This window comes from Neoarius graeffei, chromosome 25 (assembly GCF_027579695.1).
Source record: "Neoarius graeffei isolate fNeoGra1 chromosome 25, fNeoGra1.pri, whole genome shotgun sequence".
Lineage (NCBI taxonomy): Eukaryota > Metazoa > Chordata > Actinopteri > Siluriformes > Ariidae > Neoarius > Neoarius graeffei.
Genome location: NC_083593.1, coordinates 50,257,946 through 50,282,601, shown reverse-complemented (window position 1 = coordinate 50,282,601; position 24,656 = coordinate 50,257,946). Strand labels below are relative to the sequence as shown.

At 43.2% G+C, this 24,656-nt stretch overlaps 2 protein-coding genes and 1 pseudogene across 2 annotated transcripts in view; 2 read left to right on the top strand and 1 right to left on the bottom strand.

The window, feature by feature from the left end:
• Positions 1–10,447, bottom strand: part of mtrex (Mtr4 exosome RNA helicase) — a 98,209-nt gene extending 87,762 nt beyond the window's left edge. The window contains exons 1-5 of the mRNA XM_060908909.1: positions 10,332–10,447; positions 8,316–8,450; positions 5,297–5,363; positions 5,115–5,177; positions 2,450–2,562 (exon numbers count right to left, since the gene is read on the bottom strand). Coding sequence (XP_060764892.1) covers positions 2,450–2,562; positions 5,115–5,177; positions 5,297–5,363; positions 8,316–8,450; positions 10,332–10,429 — 476 coding nt within the window. The 5' untranslated portion in view covers positions 10,430–10,447. The remainder of the gene's footprint in view (positions 1–2,449; positions 2,563–5,114; positions 5,178–5,296; positions 5,364–8,315; positions 8,451–10,331) is intronic.
• The window catches only part of dhx29 (DEAH (Asp-Glu-Ala-His) box polypeptide 29), an 85,844-nt gene that overhangs the window by 3,949 nt on the left and 57,239 nt on the right, over positions 1–24,656 (top strand). Inside the window, exons 2-10 of the mRNA XM_060908907.1 lie at positions 12,306–13,163; positions 14,816–14,895; positions 15,083–15,196; positions 15,532–15,661; positions 15,845–15,990; positions 18,768–18,905; positions 19,061–19,187; positions 23,258–23,410; positions 23,517–23,688. Of these exons, the coding sequence (XP_060764890.1) occupies positions 13,046–13,163; positions 14,816–14,895; positions 15,083–15,196; positions 15,532–15,661; positions 15,845–15,990; positions 18,768–18,905; positions 19,061–19,187; positions 23,258–23,410; positions 23,517–23,688 (1,178 nt within the window). The 5' untranslated portion in view covers positions 12,306–13,045. The remainder of the gene's footprint in view (positions 1–12,305; positions 13,164–14,815; positions 14,896–15,082; positions 15,197–15,531; positions 15,662–15,844; positions 15,991–18,767; positions 18,906–19,060; positions 19,188–23,257; positions 23,411–23,516; positions 23,689–24,656) is intronic.
• On the top strand, positions 8,688–8,888 carry LOC132873894 (small nucleolar RNA U3; annotated as a pseudogene).

Sequence of the window (24,656 nt, the reverse complement as noted above, 5' to 3'; positions counted from 1 at the left end):
GTTTTTTGAACATGCCAATGCGGACACGATTTCCCCTGATGAGTTATGACTTCAGACGCGATGCGTGTGTGGAGGTGTGGCGTCCGCATGATATGTGCGTAAGATAGGCTTCTCATGTGTTTGGAGATCCGCACTCCGAGACAAGCGCAAGCGCCCCCCCCCCCGCCCAAGGGAAAAAAAGGGGCCCCCCGAAAATATCGGCATAGTTCGAACACTGAGTGTAGGCACTGGGTGTAAACAACAAATAGTTTACAATGTCTGGGTAGCAAACAGATGGCAGAATTGGTGTCCGGTCCTCCTTATGTTTCCATTCTCCCTTGCCACGAGTCTTATCACATGGGTCAAACCCATCAATCACAGCCAGTTTCTCCACATACCGTGCCCTTTCTGCAGCTGGTAATGTACTCACATAACCCGAATTATCATCCATCGTGTCACTTTACTCTCGCTCGTACTTTGTTTTATATTGTGAGTGCATGTACTTGGTCTTCCAATATGGAGCCTAACAAAATCTCGCGGCGCGGTGACGTCATGTGAAAGGGGTCTATAGTAAACAGGCTAAACTTTAAATTACATTGTGGATAAATCGGTCACCATGTACACACTTTATTAGGAACATCTATGCACAAGTTCATTCATATACAGTACTGTGCAATAAATATAGTTTTAAGCATGCGTAAAGAAATGCTGTGAAAGAGATGTAAAAAATAAGTAAAAATAACGGATGCAAACGGCGCGCCTTTTGGCGGATGCCGCCTTTTTCACAGCTGTCTGGGGGACTTGTGTGAATCGGGGGGGGGGGGGGGGGGGGGGTTGTAGTCTGGCTAACGCGACTTCAAAGCTCTGCGAGCATTTGGTCTGGCAAAGATATTAAGCCCAACCGTTTCCCAAAGCGCGTGGTTGACCCGCCTCCCTGAAATGCCTCAGTTTGCTACTGGTCGAAGCCAGAAAAGGCTGTGACGAAGCTTAAACCAATCACATCACTCTTTCCTCTGACGTATGTGACGCAACGGAAACTGCTTGAGTAACAGGAAGAAGATAAATACCTCCAGGGCTGCTCTTTGCTCCGTTTTCAATGAGAACTTCCCGTTGAATGCTTTCAATACAGCATCTACCGCTGTGTCAAAGGCTTGCCGCTGCTCCATGTTCGTAATGTTTCTAGTGAATGAAGCGCTTCCGGCATAGATTCTGTAAACAATCTATGGCTTCCGGTCGCAGTTCTACTACATCACTGCCTTGAACACGCCTCTACCCAGGGCCGTTGGAGATGCTCAAAGTTGATTGGCTCCCGATTTTTCGGGAGCTTGGAAGAGCTGGAGATAGCTTGCCTTGCCAGACTAAGCTCGCAACAGGCCTTCGTGTTGCGTCACACTTAAGGCCTCTGCATGCTCTTGCGACAAGGCTTTCGCAGATAGCTTTTCGCAGACAGTTGCAATTTATCGTTGAGCGGGGAGTAATAGGCGTGTGCGATGTTATTCACCGGCACAACGCAAGGGGGCGCGAAGTCGCTAGGAGTAGTTGGTGGGTGTGGTTAGTGGAGTGTTTATCCTCCGGTTACTTATAATGACTAGAACTGGAGTCGTATAGATGTACGTACTTCCTCACTTCCTCAATCAACCGCTCTTCATGCTGCTCCATCTTCGCTCGTGTTTTTAAAAATGCCGGTTGTGAAAACAAAACAAACCGGAAAAGTAGGGAAGCGGAAGTGCGTGTACAGCGGATGTAGAGTGGACCAATCAGAGCCCTCTTGTCTGCGAGGCTTCTGCGGTGGTCACAATTTTTGGGAGGTGCGCGCAGAGCGTCTGCAAAGGTGGGGGGGGCTACGCAGACACTGTCTGCGACGCTACCTGCGAGGACTGGGTTGTCAGCATAAATTGGCCTTTAGGATGGGCGGGCCCAGGGTAGGGGCGTTGGAGTGTCCGATTATAATAATTTCATCAAAGTAAATTCTGTATTAAAATTACTAAATAAGCAAATGCCGTTACAGTCCATGAAACATAGGAAGTACAAATATGAGAAGAAAACAGTAAAATCAGAAAGCTGTGCACGTAAAGCCGATTGGCTGCGCGCCATTATCTGCTGCTGGCTGCACTTCACTGCACGCGCAAGGATTTCCATCAGTCCAACGCAAGTTACGTAATTGGCTTTACGTGCGCAGCTTTCTGATTTACTGTTTTCTTCTCATACTTCCTGTTTCATGGACTGTAACGGCATTTGCTTATTTAGTAATTTTAATACAGAATTTACTTTGATGAAATTATAATCAGACACTCCAACGCCCCCCCCCAAAAAAAAAAAACTCATCGGATCTGCGCGATTCACACAAGTCCCCCAGACAGCCGTGAAAAAGGCGGCATCCGCCAAAAGGCGCGCCGGTCGCATCCATGAGATAAATACAGGTTTATTATATGCAACACGAAGTCTATAAGCCAATTTGTTTCGGACTCACTCTGCGCACACGGTTTTCCCGGCCGAGGTGTGAGCGGAGACGAGGACAGACTGGTTGTTGTCGATGCACAGAATGGCCTCGCGCTGAAATGGGTCAAGAATGAATGGGTACTCCTGTAGGGGACAAAGCAAAGGACACAGACACAACCATCATTACTGTTACTGACTGTTCGTCATGTTTCTCCATTATACGTATTTTCTGGACTATAAGCCGCTACTTTTTTCCTAGGTTTTGAACCATGCGGCTTATACAAAGGTGCGGCTATTCTGTGGATTTTTCTTCCACCGCTAGGGGCGCTCTAACCGGAAGTAGAATCAAAAATAAGATAGACGAAAAATCAATGCAAAGAAGAATTAGCAGATCTTTAGCAGATAGAACACGCACGACAAATTACTAACTGGTAATTATTTTCAAATCCAGCGAAGATGATTAAAGTGACTTGTGGTTTCAAACACAGGAGAAATGAAGGTAAATAAATACCGGTTATTTTCTCTTGGTTCTGTTCCGTTTTAATCAGCAAAGTTGCTGCCGTGTTAAAAGGCACTGTTCGGAAAGAATCTGTTCAGGTACATACATGTACATTTACAGTACAAAATCGTTCTGTACATGCAGTAAATATCTAATTTTTCAACATGGATATCTGCGGCTTATAGCCCGGTGCGGCTTGTATATCTTTTTTTTTTATCTTTAACCCCGCCGACAGTAGTTGGAGGGGTTATTATTTTCACCTGCGTCAGTCTGTGTGTGTGTGTGTGTGTGTCTGTCTGTCTGTGTCTGCAAGATATCTCAAGAACCAATGGATCGATTTGGACCAAATTTTGTATGTGTTGCCAATCGCCCAGGAAGGAAACCATTAAATTTTGGAGGTCAAAGGTCAAGGTCATGGCAGAACTTCGAAATTTTCGCCCAATGTATTTTAATAGGGAAAAGGCGGGGTTTGCACTCGTTAGAGTGTCCCTGTCTAGTTTTTTTTTTTTTTAAATAGAGCGGATGCGGCTTATATACAGGTGCGCTCTATAGTCCAGAAAATATGGTAATAATAATGCTCAATTTATATAGCGCCTTTCTCAAACCCCAAGGTCGCTTTACAGCAGACCTGGGCATTTTACGGCCCGCAGGCCGCATCCGGCCCTTTGGTTCATTCTGACCGGCCCGCGTAAGGTTAATTAGAAATTACAAAATAAGCGCATTTTCTAATTTTACCTCATGCATGGACTGAATGTGCATTGCTTTTATTTTGAAGTTGTGTTCAACAAAAACGCAATGCGCGCGACATGAACATGACATGAAATCCCACGAAACCTAATCCCGCGATAACTACTTCTGTAATTTGTCCAGACCAACCACAAACTTGTACGTCATCCTTCAAACGGTCCAGCCAATCACATAACGTGACGTCAACAGCAGGCGCCGGAGCCCGAGCCGATCTGTACATCCGATACCTACACTAAATCGACGTTGTTGCGAGCAGGTCACAAGAAGACTTTAGCCCCCAAAATGTCTGCAAAAAGAAGAAAGGTAGATGCCGAATGCAGGGCTTTCAACAAAACATGGACTGCTAAGTATTTATTTACTGAAGTCAGAGATAAAGCCGTGTGTTTAGTTTGCGGAGAGCGGATCCGAAAAACACCAAATGAGGTGATTAGACTACAAATGTGGGCATCAGTATTATAATATGATGCATCTTGTTTGATATTTGGAGTAGAAAGACAATACTGCGATGTCTTTATTGCGTTTTGGGGTGAATGTGACTGGGGAAAAAAAAAAAAAAGGTACAAACGTTCATATTTTGTTAACCATTGTTTTGGGAAATTTGATTGAATAAATGACATTTTTTGTAAGGCAACCTCGTTTTTTCCCCATACTCTTACCAGTCTTAGCAGCTTGTTAAAATATTTATTGCTTTATATAAAGAAATATAATTAATATTCTGCAGAATTTAGTTCAGCCTTTTGGTCCGGCCCTCCACAAAATTCTGTTTCTCATGTGGCCCCATGGAAAAAATAATTGCCCACCCCTGCTTTACAGTAATAAGCAAAAAAAAAAGATCCACCAAATAGAGGTCAGGATATCATTCCAGTGGTGTAGCAGCCACAGTCCTACCAAAAGGCGCACGAAAACGAGTCCCACATCTCCAGCACAGCTGCCGTGACACCGCCAGCAAAATCGCTCGAACACCACGCCATGGATCCACAAAGCGAGCACAGAAGCACCGCCATGCAGAGCGCTGGTGTGTCCCAAACCGCCTGCACAGCTGCCGCGACACCACCGAGCAACATCGCTCGGAACATCACGCCAAGCGTTAAAGCACAGAGCGCTGGACAACCACGATGTTAAAATGAGCAACGAGCTCACTGCAGTCCATCGCTGGGAGCACAGGCATCACCCACAGCGAACCAAGGCCTGGAGGGGACCGACGCCCAAAACTGGGTCCGGAGCTACACCACAACCGGCGGACAAAACGCTCAAACAAACATCAAACACAGAAAAAAAATAAAATAAGGAGAGAAAATAAAATTAAAAAAGCTCTGGTGAGAAGCGGCAGCCGGAATGTGCACGACGTACTCTCAACCGGAAGCGGGTTTGAACTGGTGTAAGCTGATGACAATTTTATTATTGTGGATCCTTTAACAAAAAAATAAACCCCCAAAAGATGACCGATTACCTTGGCTGCTTTTCCTACTCGTGGTTTCAGCGGTGTATATTCCTGATCTGCAGGCAGTGCCACCTATAGGAGTTGAGGGGTATTTATTAAAAAAAATTTTTTTTTTTTTAAACCGCTCCGTCATCTCTCTACACACACCATGTTTGTTTAACATTTTATTTAACAACTTTGTGTTTGTTTACCTCGTGCGTGCAGCCCTCCACCGTCTCAACCTGCTCCACTTTGACTTTCGGCATCAAGTCTGAAAGACTGAAAGACGAAGAGACACGTTTAAGATTGTGAGTGGATACAAGCATGTTGAATAATTTAATTCAAACACACCTCACTTCACCTTTAATATGGACCCTTTTCACGTGACGTCACGACAAACACCGCTGCCATTTTGGACATGTACTACCAGTAGTTTACCACAGCCGGCATTGAGGAACGGCAGCAAAGAAAGTGTTTATTTTCAGCAAGACTTCCGTCATGCCACTATATTGTTGTGCACCTGGATGTAGTAACCATCAACAAACAAGGCAAGGGTTATCATTTTATCGGATCCCGGTAGATGCTGACCGACGGAGAAGATGGATAGCGGCATACCAACGCTTGTGTAGTGACCACTTTGTTGGAGGTAAGACGAATAAAATTAGCCAGAAAAGGCGTTACATTGCTGTTAACATTCCATTCTAGTTTACTGTAATTATGATCTGGCAGCTATTTACACCGGATCCAGGTTCCGGAGCGCGCTAGCTCGCGGCCAGCCAGAGCGCGCTCCAGCAAGCTCGGACGTTGGCTCCGGCAGCTATTTACACTGGATCCGGTGTAAATAGCTGCCAGATCATAATTACAGTAAACTAGTAAATACAGTTTTCTGCATCTCGCTCCTTTTTCTTTTATGTTTGTCGCCTTCCTCGCATTCAAACCAATTCGAGCCGAAGTCCACTACATGTCCAAAATGGCGGTCGTGTTTACAAAGGTCACGTGACTGAAAAGGGTCTATACAGAGAATATTACACAAGCGAAAATATTTTCAACACGAGAAGATAAACTTTATATCTTCATGCCACCGTGTAACGTTCTTTATATTACATGGACACATCCACAAAAACAAGAATTTTAATTTTGAACCGGTTCACCATTTTGACAACGCGCGTCTAGTCAGCGGGAGAACACTGGGAGTGACGTCATCAGCGTGAAATATCAAGAATTATTATACATACAGGACATTTTTTCAATGGAATAAAAACATGTGTTCTATTCCCTTCTAGCAGGTTTCATTCATTTGGTTTGATAGCATGCAATATTGTTAGCATATCGCTGATCCTACGTGTATTACGTCACTCTACCCAATAGAGAATGAGCGTTGAATATGGTTTACGGTATTGCATGGTTGTCAAGACAACATGACGTCAAATGTCGGAGACGTAAAACTTCCGTGCTAGCGAGCGACTGAATTTGTAAAACAACAAACATGGCCGCCAGGTTTGCGTCATTAAATACGAAAGAGTGAGAGAATTTTGAGACAAAGACGCGTCGAACATCCAAAAGGAATGTGTACCTTTACGTATAATAATTATAATACATAGGGCCAAATTACTCAATTCTGATTGGTCAATCAAGGAGGGCTTTTTTCCTTAACACGGGGTCGTTTTTCTGAAATGCTATTGGCTAGTTCGTTGCTTGGTTACGGTGACAAAAATTAGCAAATTTTGTCAACAAAATGCCTGACTGCTGACTCAGCAATCCCGCAGTTCACTATATTTGATGAAGAAATGATAAACCTCAAAATCCTCGCGTCACCGTCTCATAAGGAAAGACGCTTTAGAAACTGATTCAAACGTGCAAGATAGTCTCGCGCCCTGATTGGTTCAGAAAACGTGAATGACAAATGTTGTGAACTTGAATGGCTTCCGAAGTATGAATTTGGCCCTGTATATTACAAACAAGTAATTGTATAGTTCCTCGTAAAATTAAGAATCAATTTCACTCATGATTTCAAAAAGTTTTTAAATTGCCCTCGTCGCGAAATCACTCGTGAAATTAAACCTTAATTTTATTCGGCCCCATACGATTACCTAATATTAATAATACTGGCTGGCTTTTTTTCATGGTATATCAGATATATTCCATTCAGCTACTCGTCTTCAACCTCATTCAATATCATGCTAGCTGACTGGAATATATCCGAGACACCACTCAACGCCAGCCGATATTATTTAAATACACAGCATGTTGCTCAGATCCACGATGTATTTCGTATGAAAAATGTGAGTTTTTCAACACGAGAAGATAAACTTCATATCTACAAACCAACATGTGATTTTCTTTTTATTATAGCGGCACATTCACAAACAAAAGGTATCCAAATTTATCGAAACAATTCATCAATTTCCTCACAACTGACACACATGTATACACCGTGACCGAGGTCTTGAAAGTACTGAGCGAGACCCTCTGGGTCGAGGTCAGTATTCAAGGCCGAGGTCACGGTATTTCACCATACGGACCGACCTTAAGCTGGTAAATAATATATTTATTTTTTTCTTTACCAAATTCTAACAGAAAACGAGAGCGCCAGAAAGGGAAAACCGAGCCGAGCCGCCATTTTGAATCCTCATTCACGGCTGTAATGCAAATGGCTTCCTCCTCGGTATACAAGTGCACTTCCACGGCAGGAAAAAAAAAATACATTTTGCCACCTATGTCGTCCCCTATTTATACAATTAGGAGTCATTCAGGATTCAGCCATGTTTTTGCTCGGCGTTAGCAACAGTTACAGGTTTTTAGCTTTCTCCTGAAATGTTTTCTTTTATTTCGTCTTCCTCAGGGTAGTAAAACTCGCTTTTGCTGTGAACACTGTCGTTATCACTATCCATGCTGTAAAATTAATGCTATTCTCCTGAGAAATGCTGGCAAACATTTAAGATTTTTGATAATCTTATAAATAAATCTTATATAAAAAAAAAAAAAGATAAAAATGTTGACAAAAAATGCTACCACGTTTGTTGTTGTGAACGAGCGAGTTGCCAGAGGTCCATAATCGCCAGCCAATCAGAGCGCAGGATTTGATCGAAACCGCACCGCAAAAAAAATAGAGATTTGTGTCACGATTTTGGTTCTCCGTGTACCGGATGAAAAATACGAGTGGTGTATTTCCCAGTAAAACACTCGTGTCTATTCTATATGACACTAATACATGAAACAGTGCATGCTTACTTGATATCCTCCGATAGCGGCATTTCCAGTTTGGCCTTTTTACCGAACGAAACCTCATCAGCCCCATCGTTTTCTGCCTCTCGTTTCGCCTTCGTTCCAGATGAGGATTCTGTCCTTTCTGTACCAGCTGTTTTCCTAAACAAGCCCACAAACACAAAAGAAGCATTCACATTAGCAAGCAACCGGTATCCATCCAAGGTGCGTTTCCACTTACAGTTTTCCCCGGCGTAGCATCCGGACCCATGCTGAAGAAATCATGAACAAGAAATTTTGATTTCAGTTAAAAACACAAACAGATAAGAAAACAGAATCAGATAATCCAACGCTTGCTAATCATATTGATTTGTTAGTAGTGACTGGAACTCCAGCTCCAAGACTACACTTTCAGGGATCATTTCTATAGTCACTCACTAGGAAACGTGATTTGAAAGTGTTACGTCGCGCTAATCATGACGATGAGTTGCGATGTACTCTTCTGAGTGTGAACCGATTTGTTTCATGGGCTTTAATCGTTAATGAACGTTCTTTTATCTCTATGGAAATGAGAGAGGAAGAGTACATGATTAGAGTGATTTTATTATGGGCGGCACGGTGGTGTAGTGGTTAGCACGGTTAGCTCTGCATGCTCTTGCGACAAGGCTTTCGCAGATAGCTTTTCGCAGACAGTTGTAATTTATCGTTGAGCGGGGAGTAATAGGCGTGCGCGATGTTATTCACCGGCACAACGCAAGGGGGCGCGAAGTCACTAGGAGTAGTTGGTGGGTGTGGTTAGTGGAGTGTTTATCCTCCGGTTACTTATAATGACTAGAACTGGAGTCGTATAGATGTACGTACTTCCTCACTTCCTCGATCAACCGCTCTTGGTGCTGCTCCATCTTCGCTCGTGTTTTTAAAAATGGCGGTCGTGAAAACAAAACAAACCGGGAAAGTAGGGAAGCGGAAGTGCGTGTACAGCGGGTAGAGTGGACCAATCAGAGCCCTCTTGTCTGCGACGCTGTCTGCAAGGCTTCTGCAGTGGTCACAATTTTTGGGAAGTGCGCGCAGAGCGTCTGCGAAGGTGGGGGGGCTACGCAGATGCTATCTGCGACACCATCTGCGAAGACTGTGTTGTCAGCATAAATTGGCCTTCACAGCAAGAAGGTTCTGGGTTCGAACCCAGCAGCCGGCGAGGGCCTTTCTGTGCGGAGTTTGCATGTTCTCCCCGTGTCCGCGTGGGTTTCCTCCGGGTGCTCCGGTTTCCCCAACAGTCCAAATAGGCTGATATGGGACGGCCTTGGGCTGAGGTGCCCTTGAGCGAGGCACCAAACTCCCAACTGCTTCCCGGGCGCTGCCAGCATGGCAGCCCACTGCTCTGGGTGTGTGTGTGTGTGTGTGTGTTCACTGCTTCAGATGGGTTAAATGCAGAGAGGAAATTTCCCAAGCGTGTGATGAATAAAAGTTGTGCTTTCTTTTCTTTCCTGACACAGAATCAGAGTCATATTATTTGATTCAGCTCACTAATAAGAATCGACTCACTCGGCTCAGACACTGTTTATGCCTCTTACAGACATCTAAAATGTTCACAAAACCCTAATGCTAAAAAAATATTTCCATGATCATATTTTAATTCGATTAAATTAAAAAAAAAGAGTAAGGACAAAATAAAAACCTCATGCAACGAGTCGATTAGAAGAATCGGTTCGTTCGTGAACGAGTCATTTCTGGAATCGAAACCAAGCACGTCTGGAAGAAAAAACTCTCTGCAGTTCCCAAATTCACCTGCTGTACTGAAGATTTCTGGCGTTTTTTCCGCTCCATAACCATCAAACACGTTAATTAGCTGATTAAAACTAAAGTTGGCCAAGTTAATAAATTTGGCGTAGTAAGATTATCATGCTAACTAGTTAGCATGATACTACTATTGCGCCTGGTTTGCTCGCGCGTGCGCTAGCCGGCTCTGGAAATAAACACATATATATGACAAAATAACGCGAAATATAGCGTTTTAATCCAAATTTTATATAAAATAAAACATACCCGAATCGAGCATCAGTCTTTGAGCTCGGCTTTTTACTAGAAGTCGTCTGTTCGTCATCAAAAACGCTGAACAAATCGTCTCCGAAGGCGTCCGCCATTTTCGCCCCTTGAGAAGATACAAATCCCACAATGCTGTGCGGCGTAAAAAAAAAAATCGCCAAAATGTGTGAATCAACAAATAATAAGATCAAACTTATATATAATACAAGTCTTCTTTTTTCTAAACAAAAATTTTAATAATTAATATTGCTAAATTGTTTTAAAATGTTTTTTAGGTTATAACCAGAGGTGGGCAAAGTACCCAACTTCATTACTTAAGTCAAAGTACAGATCCCACTGGTTAAATGTTACTCCGATACAAATGAAAGTTCTCCAGTCAAATTTTTACTTAAGTACTGAAGTACTTGCTTTTAAAAATATTTAAGTATTGAAAGTACATTTTCTGTCAACACATCATTGTATTATTGCCACAACGCTTACAAAACCTAATGCCGCTACCAAAGACAGAAATGTGAATTCACAAAATGAACGCATGCTGTGCCATCAGCTAGCTAGTCAGTGAAACTCCACCTGACATGCTAGGAAACTCTTTTCAAACTCGAACTCATATTGCGTAGCTAACACTACTAGAAAAGAAACATTTCTACATTTTGTTTATTTGGGAAGCTTATGGGGCGGCACGGTGGTGTAGTGGTTAGCGCTGTCGCCTCAGAGCAAGAAGGTCCGGGTTCGAGCCCCGTGGCCGGCGAGGGCCTGTGCGGAGTTTGCATGTTCTCCCCGTGTCCGCGTGGGTTTCCTCCGGGTGCTCCGGTTTCCCCCACAGTCCAAAGACATGCAGGTTAGGTTAACTGGTGACTCTAAATTGAGCGTAGGTGTGAATGTGAGTGTGAATGGTTGTCTGTGTCTATGTGTCAGCCCTGTGATGACCTGGTGACTTGTCCAGGGTGTACCCCGCCTTTCGCCCGTAGTCAGCTGGGATAGGCTCCAGCTTGCCTGCGACCCTGTAGAAGGATAAAGCGGCTAGAGATATTGAGATGAGAGATATTATACTCAATTCTTTGGCGGCACATTGGTGTAGTGGTTAGCACTGTCACCTCACAGCAAGAAGGTCCGGGTTCGAGCCCCGTGGCCGGCGAGGGCCTTTCTGTGTGGAGTTTGCATGTTCTCCCCGTGTCCGATGGGTTTCCTCCGGGTGCTCTGGTTTCCCCCACAGTCCAAAGACATGCAGGTTAGGTTAACTGGTGACTCTAAATTGAGCGTAGGTGTGAATGTGAGTGTGAATGGTTGTCTGTGTCTATGTGTCAGCCCTGTGATGACCTGGCGACTTGTCCAGGGTGTACCCCGCCTTTCGCCCGTAGTCAGCTGGGATAGGCTCCAGCTTGCCTGCGACCCTGTGGGACAGGATAAGCGACTACAGATAATGGATGGATGGATACTCGATTCTGATTGGTCACTGATAACATTCCATTGCTATACAACATTAAATGTAACTATAAATGGATAAAAAGTACAACATGTTCAGGTATTAGAGGAATTAAAAATTGTATTTGTAAGTGTTGTTGCGATTTGCTGTGGTATTAGAGGAATAAACACCAGGATATGCTGTTATTAACTATTTATTAACTGAGCACGAGGTCTTTATGGGAAAATATCAGACCGAGTTCTTGACAGTACGGACGGAGCTGTAGGTGAGATCCATACAAAAAGACAGAGTTCTGATATTTTCTCGTAAAGACCGAGCAAGCGAGGTCAATAAGGAGTTTATTATATGGCTTTTTTTATTTCTAAGATTAAAATAGGCTGTCATTATAATGAGGCATGACACTGCTTTCAGTCACGTCATATTTGTAGCATAATTGAGTCACGCATGCAGAATAAATGGCTAGTGGTTTCAAAACTGAATTTCTGTTAGTGGTTAGCGGTTTAGTTTATAAAAAGTAGTTTATAAAATATTATTCTACTCTATCACAAAAGGCATGGATACACATGGGAATGAATTGATTGACTCTGCAATGCATGGACCTCGGCACTGGGAGAAGGAGACGGGCCGAACAAATGAGTAAGTACCTGAGTTCGACTCTCATCCCTACTGCGCAGACTCTGGTTCCAAATTTGACAACCTGGCAGAGCAATTTTAGCCTCATTTCTTTTGGACAGAAGGGAACGAAGACACGCCGTCCATTTTTTTAATTGTATTTTTTTTTTTACTGTCATTAATTGAACTGTGTGGATGCATCACGTTAATTTCAGAAGACATGCACAAGTGATTCACCAAATAACCTCAGGATACAGTATGTGTGGCGGCCATTTTGGATACCTTTACCCTTAGTTAACAGCAAGTATACAACCTTAACCTATTTTTATATGCAATAATAATAATAATTATAATTATAATAATAATGAAAATTAAATGACTATATGAATATACAGTAAACATGTTGTTTATTTATTAGTTATTCTTCCCCCCCAAAAGACTCGACAATACTGCCCACATACACACACATTTTTTTGACGCATTACTTTTCTTTTATTTTGAAATAGAAATGTAGCTTGCTTCACACATCTGCCTAGGGCTGTGTATGGATCAGAGGACCATTCTCATTCCGAATTGTGATTTTTAATCCTAAATGCCGGTCCCTGGATCCTGAGTCCTGGTTCTGAATCCCGAGTCCTGGTTCTGAGTCCGAGTCCTGAGTCCTGGTTCTGAGTCCTTCATGGGCGGGAAGAAGAAGAAGTCAGCGCCTGTCAGCTCAGCGGCTGGAGCGCCAGATGCTGCAGCAAAGAAACAGCAGCAGCAGCAGCAACAGAAAACAAACTCCAATAAAACTAAAGGTATGGTGTTGTTTTAACTACACAGCACTCTCCCCTACCCCCTGCGCACTCTCCCCTGCGCACTCTCCCCTACTCCCTGCGCACTCTCCCCTACCCCCTGCGCACTCTCCCCTACCCCCTGCGCACTCTCCCCTGCGCACTCTCCCCTACCCCCTGCGCACTCTCCCCTACCCCCTGCGCACTCTCCCCTGCACACTCTCCCCTACCCCCTGCGCACTCTCCCCTACCCCCTGCGCACTCTCCCCTACTCCCTGCGCACTCTCCCCTGTGCACTCTCCCCTACCCCCTGCGCACTCTCCCCTACCCCCTGCGCACTCTCCCCTGCGCACTCTCCCCTGCGCACTCTCCCCTACCCCCTGCGCACTCTCCCCTACCCCTGCGCACTCTCCCCTACCCCCTGCGCACTCTCCCCTACTCCCTGTGCACTCTCCCCTACCCCCTGCGCACTCTCCCCTGCGCACTCTCCCCTAACCCCTGCGCACTCTCCCCTACCCCCTGCGCACTCTCCCCTGCGCACTCTCCTCTACCCCCTGCGCACTCTCCCCTACCCCCTGCGCACTCTCCCCTGCACACTCTCCCCTACCCCCTGCGCACTCTCCCCTGCGCACTCTCCCCTACCCCCACGCACTCTCCCCTACTCCCTATGCAATTCGTCCTACCCCCTGCGCACTCTCCCCTACTCCCTATGCACTCTCCCCTACCCCCTATGCACTCCGTCCTATCCCCTGCGCACTCTCCCCTACTCCCTGCGCACTCTCCCCTATGCACTCTCCCCTACTCCCTATGTACTCTGTCCTACCCCCTGCGCACTCTCCCCTACTCCCTGTGCACTCTCCCCTACCCCCTGCGCACTCTCACCTACGCACTCTCCCCTACTCTCTATGCACTCCGTCCTACCCCCTGCACACTCTCCCCTACTCCCTATGCACTCCGTCCTATCCCCTGCGCACTCTCCCCTACCCCCTGCGCACTCTCCCCTGTGGACTCTCCCCTACTCCCTATGCACTCCATCCTACCCCCTGCGCACTCTCCCCACTCCCTGTGCACTCTCCCCTGCACACTCTCCCCACTCCCTGTGCACTCTCCCCTGCGCACTCTCCCTACTCCCTATGCACTCTCCCCTGCCGCCTGCGCACTCTCCCCTGCCCCTATGCACTCCGTCCTACCCCCTGCACACTCTCCCCTACCCCCTGCACACTCTCCCCTGCGCACTCTCCCCTACTCCCTATGCACTCTGTCCTACCCCCTGCACACTCTCCCCTACTCCCTGTGCACTCCATCCTACCCCCTGCACACTCTCCCCTACCCCCTGCGCACTCTCCCCTACTCCTTGCTCACTCTTCCCTATTCCCTGTGCATTCTCCCCTACCCCCCGGCACACTCTTCCCTACTCCCTGTGGACTCTACCCTGCTCCCTCTGCACTCTACCCTACTCCCTCTGCACTCTACCCTACTCCCTCTGCACTCCGTCCTACACTTTTTGCCTCTATCCTACCCCCTGTGCACTCTCCTCTACTCCCTGCACACTCTATGCTACTCCCTGCGCACTTTCCCATACTCCCTGTGCACTCTCCTGTACTCCCTGTGCACTCTCCTGTACTCCCTGTGAACTTTGCAGAACTGCAATGAGTTTTTGATTATTTCCTTTTCAGCACCAAAAACTTACACCCTTCCCAGCAGCAGCTCCTTTCAGGGAGACAGCAGTGGAGCTGCAGAGAAATCAGTGCTCAAGGTGAGGAATCATCATCCACACTTTCTGTTCATACCTGTCAACAGGAGCTTTATTATTCTCTCTCTCTCTCTCTCTCTCTCTCTCTCTCTCTCTCTCTCTCCATCATAATTGTTGTTTGATTGTTATTAATGAGTTACGATTCAGTAATTGAGGATTTGCAAATTCTACTCTCTTCTCTGCACTGAAGGTGGTCATTCATCCTGACCTGGAGAAGAAAATCGTCAAGCTGATTAATGACCACAGACAGGAGGATGCAGGCAGAGGACCGATATCGGGCAGAATCACCAGTAAAAAGCTGCTGGTGAGGAAAATATTTTTCATTCATCCCGAGCTCGAGTGTTCGTGTGGGTTTCCTCAGGGTTCTCTGGTTTCCTCCAGTGTCTCTCTCTCTCTGTATGCCTCTCTTTATTTGTTTGTCTTATTTATTAAATTCTTATTCATTCAAAATTATCTGATAGTTGATGAAATGTTCTATTTGAACATTTATTTTAATGGAACTCATATAAACATTTTAGTTTTGCTTGAGTTTCTTATCTGAAATAAGAGCTCAGTTAGACGTGTGTGTGTGTGTGTGTGTGTGTGTGTGTATAAAATAGTGATGGGCTAACCTTGTGTTTCTTGCTTGGTTGCGTGTAGGATCTGTACACGGCTCTGCAGAAGTTTGGCTTTAAGACGCAGCACATCGAGGAGGCCATGAAGAGCAGCGTGTTGTACGGAGGCGACCTCCACTCAGCACTCGACTGGCTGTGTCTCAATCTCAGAGACGGTAAAATATACAACAAAAACCCTGATAAAGTACAAGTCAATATCATCTGTAATGTAATGTTTATGAGATCTCACACACACAGTGACTGTTCAGGTCCAGGGAAAACTATGTTTATGATCAGTGTCAGACACAATCACATAAAACCTAAAAAGGCAACTTGCTTACTTGTTCTTCTGTTGAAAGACGAGCTGCCGGAGGGATTCAGCCAGCGTTTACGTGAACAGGAGAACAGCAAGAGCCGAACCAAGTTTCAGGATCAGCAGCAAGAGAAAAGCCGAGCAGTGACCCAAAACAAGAATCCCAAACCTGAGGAACAGCAACGAGCAAAGGTTAATCACCTACTGTACAGACCCCAAATAAACCTCAGCTCAGGCACTGATGTACTGTAGGATGGAGTAAGATCAAGAAATCTGTCTAAATACTGATACAGATGTAAAAAGATTCAAAGCTAAATCTTGATCTAAAAAAAAAAAAGATTCAAAACTAAATCCTGAATCCAAATATACAAAGATTCAAATCTAAATTCTGATAAAAAAAAAAATCTAAATCCTGTTAAAAAAGGATTCAAATCTGAATCCTGATCACCAGAAAAGATTCAAAGCTAAATCCTGATTAAAAAAAAGATTCAGATCTAAATCCTGATTATAAAAAGATTCAAATCTAAGCCCCAATAAAAAAAAAATTCAAATCTAAATCCTAAATCCAAATGCAAAAAGGTTCGAATTTATATCCTGATCATGAAAAAAAGATTCAAAACTAAATCCTGAATCCAAATATAAAAGGATTCAAATCTAAATTCTGATTAAAAAAATAATTTTCTAAATCCTGTTAAAGGATTCAAATCTAAATCCTGATCACCAAAAAAGATTCAAAGCTAAATCCTGAATCCAAATGCAAAAAGATTCAAGTGTAAATCCTGATAGAAAAGATGCAAATCTAAATCCTGGTTCAAATCTAAACCCCGATAAATAAGGATGCAAATATAAATCCTGATAAAAAGATTTATGGGCAATTCCATGTAAATGTCAACCTCACCATGCAAAAATAAAGCAACATGTAATACATCAAAACCACTCCCAGAGATCTCACCTAGGCCTGTATTTTACAGATGTGAACAAGTTGAACCAATTTGTAACCAACCTAATATGTCACTGTCAGTCTTTCTTTCTTATAATGTAAACCCCAAGCTAAAATCAACTTTGATCATGTACAATTCTATATTATTGCCACAAGCCACAGAAATGTATGCTAAAATCCACAAAACAGCAAAACAATAGCCATCCTAAATATTATTTAAGAACTTTGATAGTTTTAGCTGATATTTAGAGAGTTTTTCAAAGGGTTATGGTGGTTAAATTGTTGATTCTAAACATATGCCATGTCTATTTCAGACGCGTCACATCCATAACGGAATTTCGTCACATCCATAACGCTGACTTTTCCTTCCGAAACTCTGCATGAAATACAAAGTATTTTAAACAAAGATTTTTTAATATTCACCTTGGACCCCTCTATCAAACGGATATCTCCATTTCGACATTAGGTTTACGATTTCACAGAGTTTGATAAAAATGTACAGTCACCCAAGAAAAGTGATAGTTTTTCTGTCACATCCATAACGCATCTTTTATTGGCATTTTCTGGCATGCCCTAGATGTACTATGGGAATTGTTCTTGTTCTATCACTTCTCCAGTATGGTACAGCCTTAAAATATGCAACACCTGTTTAAATACTGGGAGACAATAAAACATGCACTGGGTCATTTGTTGCCATTTTGAGTTCAAGTGTCACGTCCATAACGCTGGAATTGCTCACATATCGAAATCCTGATCATGAAAAAAGATTCAAAACTAACTCCTGTTCAAAAAATGATTCAAAACTAAATCCTGAATCCAAATGTAAAAGGATTCAAATCTATATTCTGATTAAAAAAAAGATTCATTTCTAAATCCTGAGAAAACTAGATAGAACTCGACGCCAACGGCGTCGATGGGGATGCCTCCGCCTGGTAGGCCACACGCCTTATTAAGTTGTGATTTGGGGATGGACATTTGACCTCACAGTAATCTTGACCTGTGACCTTTTAACCTCAAAATCTAATCAGTTCATGTTTGTCCCCAAATGCACAAATGGTGAAAGTTTGGTGAAATTCCTTACATTAGCCTTTGAGATATCGTGTTCACAAGGTTTCGGGACTGACGGACGGACGCACGCAAGGATGGACGGACAGACGGACAACCCGAAAACATAATGCCTCCTGCACCTTAAGGTGGCGGAGGCATAAAAAGATTTATATCTAAATCCTAATCACCAAAAAAGATTCAAAAGTAAATCTTGAATCCAAATGTAAAAAGATTCAAATCTAAATCCTGATTTAAAAAAAGATTCAGATCTAAATCCTGATTTATACAAAAGATTCAAATCTAAACCCTGATTAAAAAAAGGATTAAAATCTAAATCCTGATCCAAAAAAAGATTTCAATCTAAATCCTGAATCTGAATGTCAAAGGATTCAGATCTAAATTCTGATCCAAAAAAAGATTCAAATCTATATTTTGATCCAAAAAATCATTTCTAAATCCTGATGTAAAATGATTCAAATCTAAATCCTGATTAAAAAAGAAAAAGATTTATATCAGAATTCTGATCACCCCCCCCCAAAAAAAAATTCAGAGCTAAATCCTGAATCCAAATGCAAAAAGATTCAAATCTAATTCCTGAATCCAAATGTGAAAGTATTCAAATCTAAATCCTGATTATTTAATTCCTAAAAAAAATTCAAAATTAAATCATGTTCAAATGCAAAGATATTCAAATCTAAATCCTGATCCAGATGCAAAAAGCTTTAAAATTAAATACATGCAAACAAAAATTAAATCTAAATCCCAGTTAATGCAAAAAAGGTTTCAAAGGTAAATTGTAATTGAGATGAAAAAAAAAATCTAAATCATATATATTACAGATAAGTGCTAAAATCTAAAATACAGAAATGAAACAAAGTGAAAAGAACGCTGTGTATAGAACTATAGTTGTGTTAAAAATAGTCGTAGATGTTGCTTATTTAAGGAATAAATCTGAAGCGAAATGTGTCCTGAACTGTTGCAGGTGAAGGACGATGGGATGAGTGTGAAGGAGTGGATTCTAAGATACGCAGAAAAGAACGTGGAGGAGAGCAGCGAGGAAGAGGACGCGAGGAACGGAGACGAGTCTCACAGCCCAGAGACGGATAAAAAATTTGATCCCGTTAGTCAAAATCCTTTCCGTTTTCCTCCTGAAATATTTCACCAGACTGAGCGTCCTGATACAGCGATGCTCCACGCCGCGTTAATGTTATTAATGAAGACGTAGCATGTTACCGTCGTGTCGATAATGATGGAGTGTGAAATATCTCTCTGCAGAACGAACGCTATCTGACGCTCACGGTTCAGCTGTGCCAAGCGAAGGAGATGGCCTCCGACGCTAAAGCCAAGAAAGACAAAGCAGGACAGCGGAGTGCACAGGACCGCATCCGGGTCATACAGCAAGGTACGCCGTTTATTTCAGTTACTAACACCAATTTGAAAAAGTAATGGCACCCTATACGAGGATGAGGCGCTGCAGTAGCTGAGCTGCATTATTGGAAGATTTAGGCAGGGCTTTGAACCAGAATTTTTTTCCTAGTGGTTCGTTCCGAACAGAAACGGAATTTTAACGTTTCCGGTTTAATGGTTCCACCATTAAATAGACGTTCCCGAACCGGTTAGAACAAAAAAATTTCGTTCCTGGAACGGTTAATTACGTTCCCTGTCAGCTGTTTAACAAATGGCTATAAAATTATGTCTCTGTCTCATCCAGCTTAAGCCAAATGTAGGCTAATTCTATTACAACCTTCATTAAATAAGACAAGAAATAATTCAAAACAATTATTATTTCAAATGTTGGCAATTTGGATTCTCAGTATGTCTTCCCATCTACACAAACAGAAAAAGTGCCAAAAATGAAAGATAATTCGTTTAGTGTGTTACCAAAGGCTAGTCAGGCCCTATAGAGGGCTACCGCATGACGTCACCGCGCCGCGCGATTTTGTTAGGCGCCATATTGGAAGACCAAGTACACATCTATGCAAGTACATACATACATAAAACAAACTACACCTGAAATGTAGCCAGGGCCGGTTCTGCCCGAATCTGGACCCGGGTGCAACATCGCGCAAACCCCCCCCCCAAAAAAAAAAAAACACCAGTCTAAATCAGGACAACCATCACATAACTATAACTATAAACATTTTATATCAACTATTTTAACTAAATGGGCTATAATAAATAAGCCTGCAGGCAGCCACGGCGGGCTGCCTCAGAAAAGTAACCATTCAATGACAACTGAAAGCCTGCAGCCACGGCGGGCTGCCTCAGAAAAGTAACCATTTGTCCTACCTTAAAACTCGTTTTGCATTTTCTGCCTCCTTTTTTGTATTTTCAACCCTCCGTTTATTTTCTTTCCTTTTCTGAAAACCCGATTTGTGTCCAGACATTTCGTTCTGCTACTAACGAACTAACTCGTCAGGTCTCGTCTCTCGAGCCCGCGATGATTCCCGTGGGAAGGGCAACAATTGATACATTTTTACAAACAGCCAATAGGGAGGTTGCATCGTTCAGGCTCTTCTTTGCTCAGACAGTCAGTAATGGAGACGTGATAGTAGTCCACCTTCCCGCTCTCTCCATTCAGTCAGCGAACGTCACACAGGAAGTGAACCCCAGCGGGTCATAGAAACTTGCGCAGGAGAAGAATGGCTTTTTTATTTGTAGGCTACGGAAACTTTGAGGAACGAAATAAAAACCGGTATTAACCGGTTACCATTATTTTTAATAAGCGTTTCTGTTCCGGAACATAAAAAATAATAAAGTTTCTGGTTTCGTTTCTGTTCCATGTGAAATAGAAAAAGTTCCCGGTTTTCGTTTTCGTTCCTTGAACTGGTTCAAAGCCCTGGATTTAGGAGGTGTTCTTTCACCGTTTCGTCGTCATTTCATCATTTTCAGTTCGTAATTTACAGGTGATTTATCGACATTTATTAACATCTGCATGTATGTACTAGTGTTGTGACGTTCGTGAACGAACCGATTCTTTTGAACGGCTCCTAGGCATGAACGATGAGAACCGAGTCTCGAGCTGGGGGAGCCGTCCTTTCTGTCGTTCTTTTTCTGTACTGTGTTTCAGATGAAAAAGCTCCTCCTTTACTCCTCCTCCCTTCACTGAGTTAGGGAAAGGTTACGGTGAGGGCACAGTGGTGCCTATATATGCAAATGTAGCTATCGGACAAATAGGCACCGATGTGACATCGGGGAGTGGGAGGTGGTCGTCAGAGCGCAGCCCGTTGTGGTCATGCTGCTTGCACGTGCGCTCTCCAGAAAGAAAAAAAAAACCCTGCGTGGCTCTGTTTCAGAGTAGTTAATTGGAGAATTGGGGAGTTGGGGGGTTGGGGGAGGGATGGCACCAGTTGTGCACGCTGTCTTCACGTGTACCCAAAAAAAAAAACGTGTGAGAGCCAGTGGGAGAGACCGTCAGTTCACTGAACTGACGGTCTCTCCCACTGGCTCTCACACGTTTTTTTTTTTTAATATTTAAAAAGAGCCAAATGAGCCAGTCTTTTGAAAGGCTCTTTTCAAAGAACGGATCACAAAGATGCGGATCCCATCAAAGAGCCATAAATCCCATCTCTAGTATGTACCAAGAAAACCAAAATTCTTGATTGAAACTTTTGCCAAAAAATTATTGACACACTTTTATGAAAATATTAATAAACAAGGCTTAAATTTTTTTTTTCAGGCAAATAAGACTGAAAAGAGTCTAGTTTGTGAAATAGAGCCTGGCAAACTATACTAACAATTACTAACAATACACACGTTTAACTTGTATCGTAATGCTCAGAAAAGTCAAAGCAAAGAAAAGATCTGTGAGTAATAACCAGAGCTACACAGTGAAAGACATCTGGAGTCGTTTTTAAATAATTACTTTTACATTCATTGCGATATTACATCAGATAACGAGACCGAGAATCCAACGAACCCACCAGTTCCACTTATTAGCAATATAGTTATCTCAGATGTCCCCATCACACCCATATGTGTCAGAAAACAGAATCCAGGGACACATGTCGGCCCGGGGGCATTTTGAGTTATTGACAGATTCAGAAAGTACAGTTTCTAAGCTTTCCAATGATGCCTTCCATGTGGAGATCTGACAATATTTGAAGAATGTGTGGCCTTTTGAAAGTGTATACTTCTTAAAACAGAAAAGGGAGAAAATCGCCCTCAAAGTTTTCCATCTCAGCTACTCTGGGTGCAGGGCGGGCACATAATGGTGCTCATTTGCATGACATTAAGGAAAGCCCCACCCCCTACGAGCTAGCACAATACTACTTTCATGTAATCAAAGATCACCACGTCAATTTTCCTTCCATGCAAAGTATGCCCAACACAATTATGAAGTACAAAAATAAGTCCTAAAGTATACTTTAACGTTTTGTGGTTGAAAAATTACTCACACCGTAAGAAAGAAAGATAGCATGATGATGACACAACTAACACAACACTAATTTCATGTAAAGCCTTGGTCACAACCGGCCGTACGGTACGTGCTCCTACGGCCGGTCTACATGCAAAAAACGCACGAGAGCGCGTGTGAAACGCATGAGAGCGCGCGTGTGATGTGCTGATTTTCGAGCTGCAGACCGGCTGCAGAGGTTCTTTGTCATGTCAAACAAACTCTACGGGCGCTTACGTTTTTTTCAGGTTGCAAGACAAACTTACGGCCAACGCGCGTCTTTCTCCACGAACAAAAAAAAACCGCAGCGATTTGGGAAACGCTAAAAATCGCACGGCCAAAAAATCGTACGTCCGGTTGTGACCTAGGCTTAACCAAACCACAACACTCTCCGTTACATGCAAAAATAACCACACAGCCTTAGATTAATAAACTCACCCCATCAGAAAGAGAAACGGCGCCTTGCACACACCAATGCCTCCAATGGAATGTAATCCTAGAACGGTCCGTGTATCATCCAATCATTCAAGTATTCCATTCAATCTGGAAAACGAGGTTGCGTTTTTTTTTTTGCTAGAAATGGTGATCTCCGATGTAAATACCGTGTGTCTGTTTGCTTCGCGGTGTTTCAGCTCCTCTGCGCTCTGTTTAACTTCCTCATTCCATAGTGAAATTACACACCTGTATGCAGGTTAAGTAGCCACGAGCTCAGCTCGTATCATACAGGTGATTGACGAAAAAAACCCCAAAAGACTTAAATCATCATGTGAATGGCCCATATGGTAATTTACCCACACCCCCCAGCAGGCTACAGTCCTGACAAAAACGAGACAATTTGCAACAAAAAATGTATGCTTTTCCAACAAAACAATCTATTATCTGAAATACTGATTGCATTCTTCAAGATCTCAACTTGCACATGATGGAAAAAAACAAAAATCACAAATTTCGAAAAAAAAATGCTTCTTTTGCGATTATCTCGGATTTGTTTCGGCCGACATGTGTCCCTGGATTCGGTGAGGGGTCACATATATCATCATCATCATGATCACTGAAAGTGTCTCTGTCGTATTTAGAGATGAAACCGTTGGAGTCTCATCCGCTGTTTAACCCAGAGATCAAAGTGACAGAGGCTCCTACGGTACAGAAAAAACCTCCTGTGGTTGCTGAGAACGATGAGCTCAACTTCAACCTGTTCGAACAAGCCAATCAGACGCCGGCAGAGAAACGTAAGTGTTACGCTTTAACATTGATACGTATTCGTAATTACATACTTAACAAGAAATATTTGAAATTGGTCCTTACAACTTGTTGATCTCTGCATCTGGCATTCAGCCGAAAAGACAAAGAAGGAGCCAAAGGACATCCGTGATTTTGACTACACGGGTCGCAGCTGGACGGGAAAGTCGCCCAAACAGTTCCTGATCGACTGGTGCAGGAAGAACCTGCCTAAAAGCCCAGCACCATCTTTCCAGAAAGTTCAGGCTGGGAGATACTGGAAGTGCAAGTGAGTCAAATCAGTCTAATTCATTATGTCTATTAAAAAAAATAAATATATACAGGTAGTCGTCGACTTATGACCTATGCAACTTACGACCGATCGACTTTACGACCGTCTGGTTATGACTGGCAAGTGTTTCCCAGCTGAGCGTACGACAGTTACCGCTCCAGCTCCAGGCACATTCGCAGTGTCTCTCGCGCACTCCGTCATACAGTTTCCGCCCCAGCTCCTGGTTTATGAAACAAGCAAATCCTCCCGCCAGCCCGAGCACTGCAACAGCTGATGATGGCGTAGATGACCCACAGCCAAGCACCAGTGATACCAGCGGTCACTAAGTTTTGTATTTTGCCATGTTTTACATTTGTATTTTGGTATGTTTCAAACTAAAATGTTTTCTGTTTTTCACACCTGTATTTCGTATTTTTTGTTTTGCACATATTAAACGAATTGTCCTGTACGCAGTGTAGTACGCAGTGTTTGACTTAAACCAAATAATGAGCCAAGGTAATGAAATAAGAAAATGTTGATAAAATAAGACTTTAAGATGATTACAATATCATTACACATCACAATATACTTACGTTCATTTAACATAGGCCGACTTACGACCAGATCGGTTTACGACCGGTCAGTCGTAACCAAACGCAGTCGTAAGTCGACAACTACCTGTATATAATTATACGGACATGAGTGTTTTACTGGGAAATACGCCACTCGTTTTGTTTTGTTTTGTTTTTTTCCATACAAGCTACACTACTGTTCAAAAGTTTGGGGTCACTTTGAAATGTCCTTATTTTTGAAAGAAAAGCACTGTTCTTTTCAATGAAGATCACTTTAAACTAATCAGAAATCCACTCTATACATTGCTAATGTGGTAAATGACTATTCTAGCTGCAAATGTCTGGTTTTTGGTGCAATATCTCCATAGGTGTATAGAGGCCCATTTCCAGCAACTCTCACTCCAGTGTTCTAAT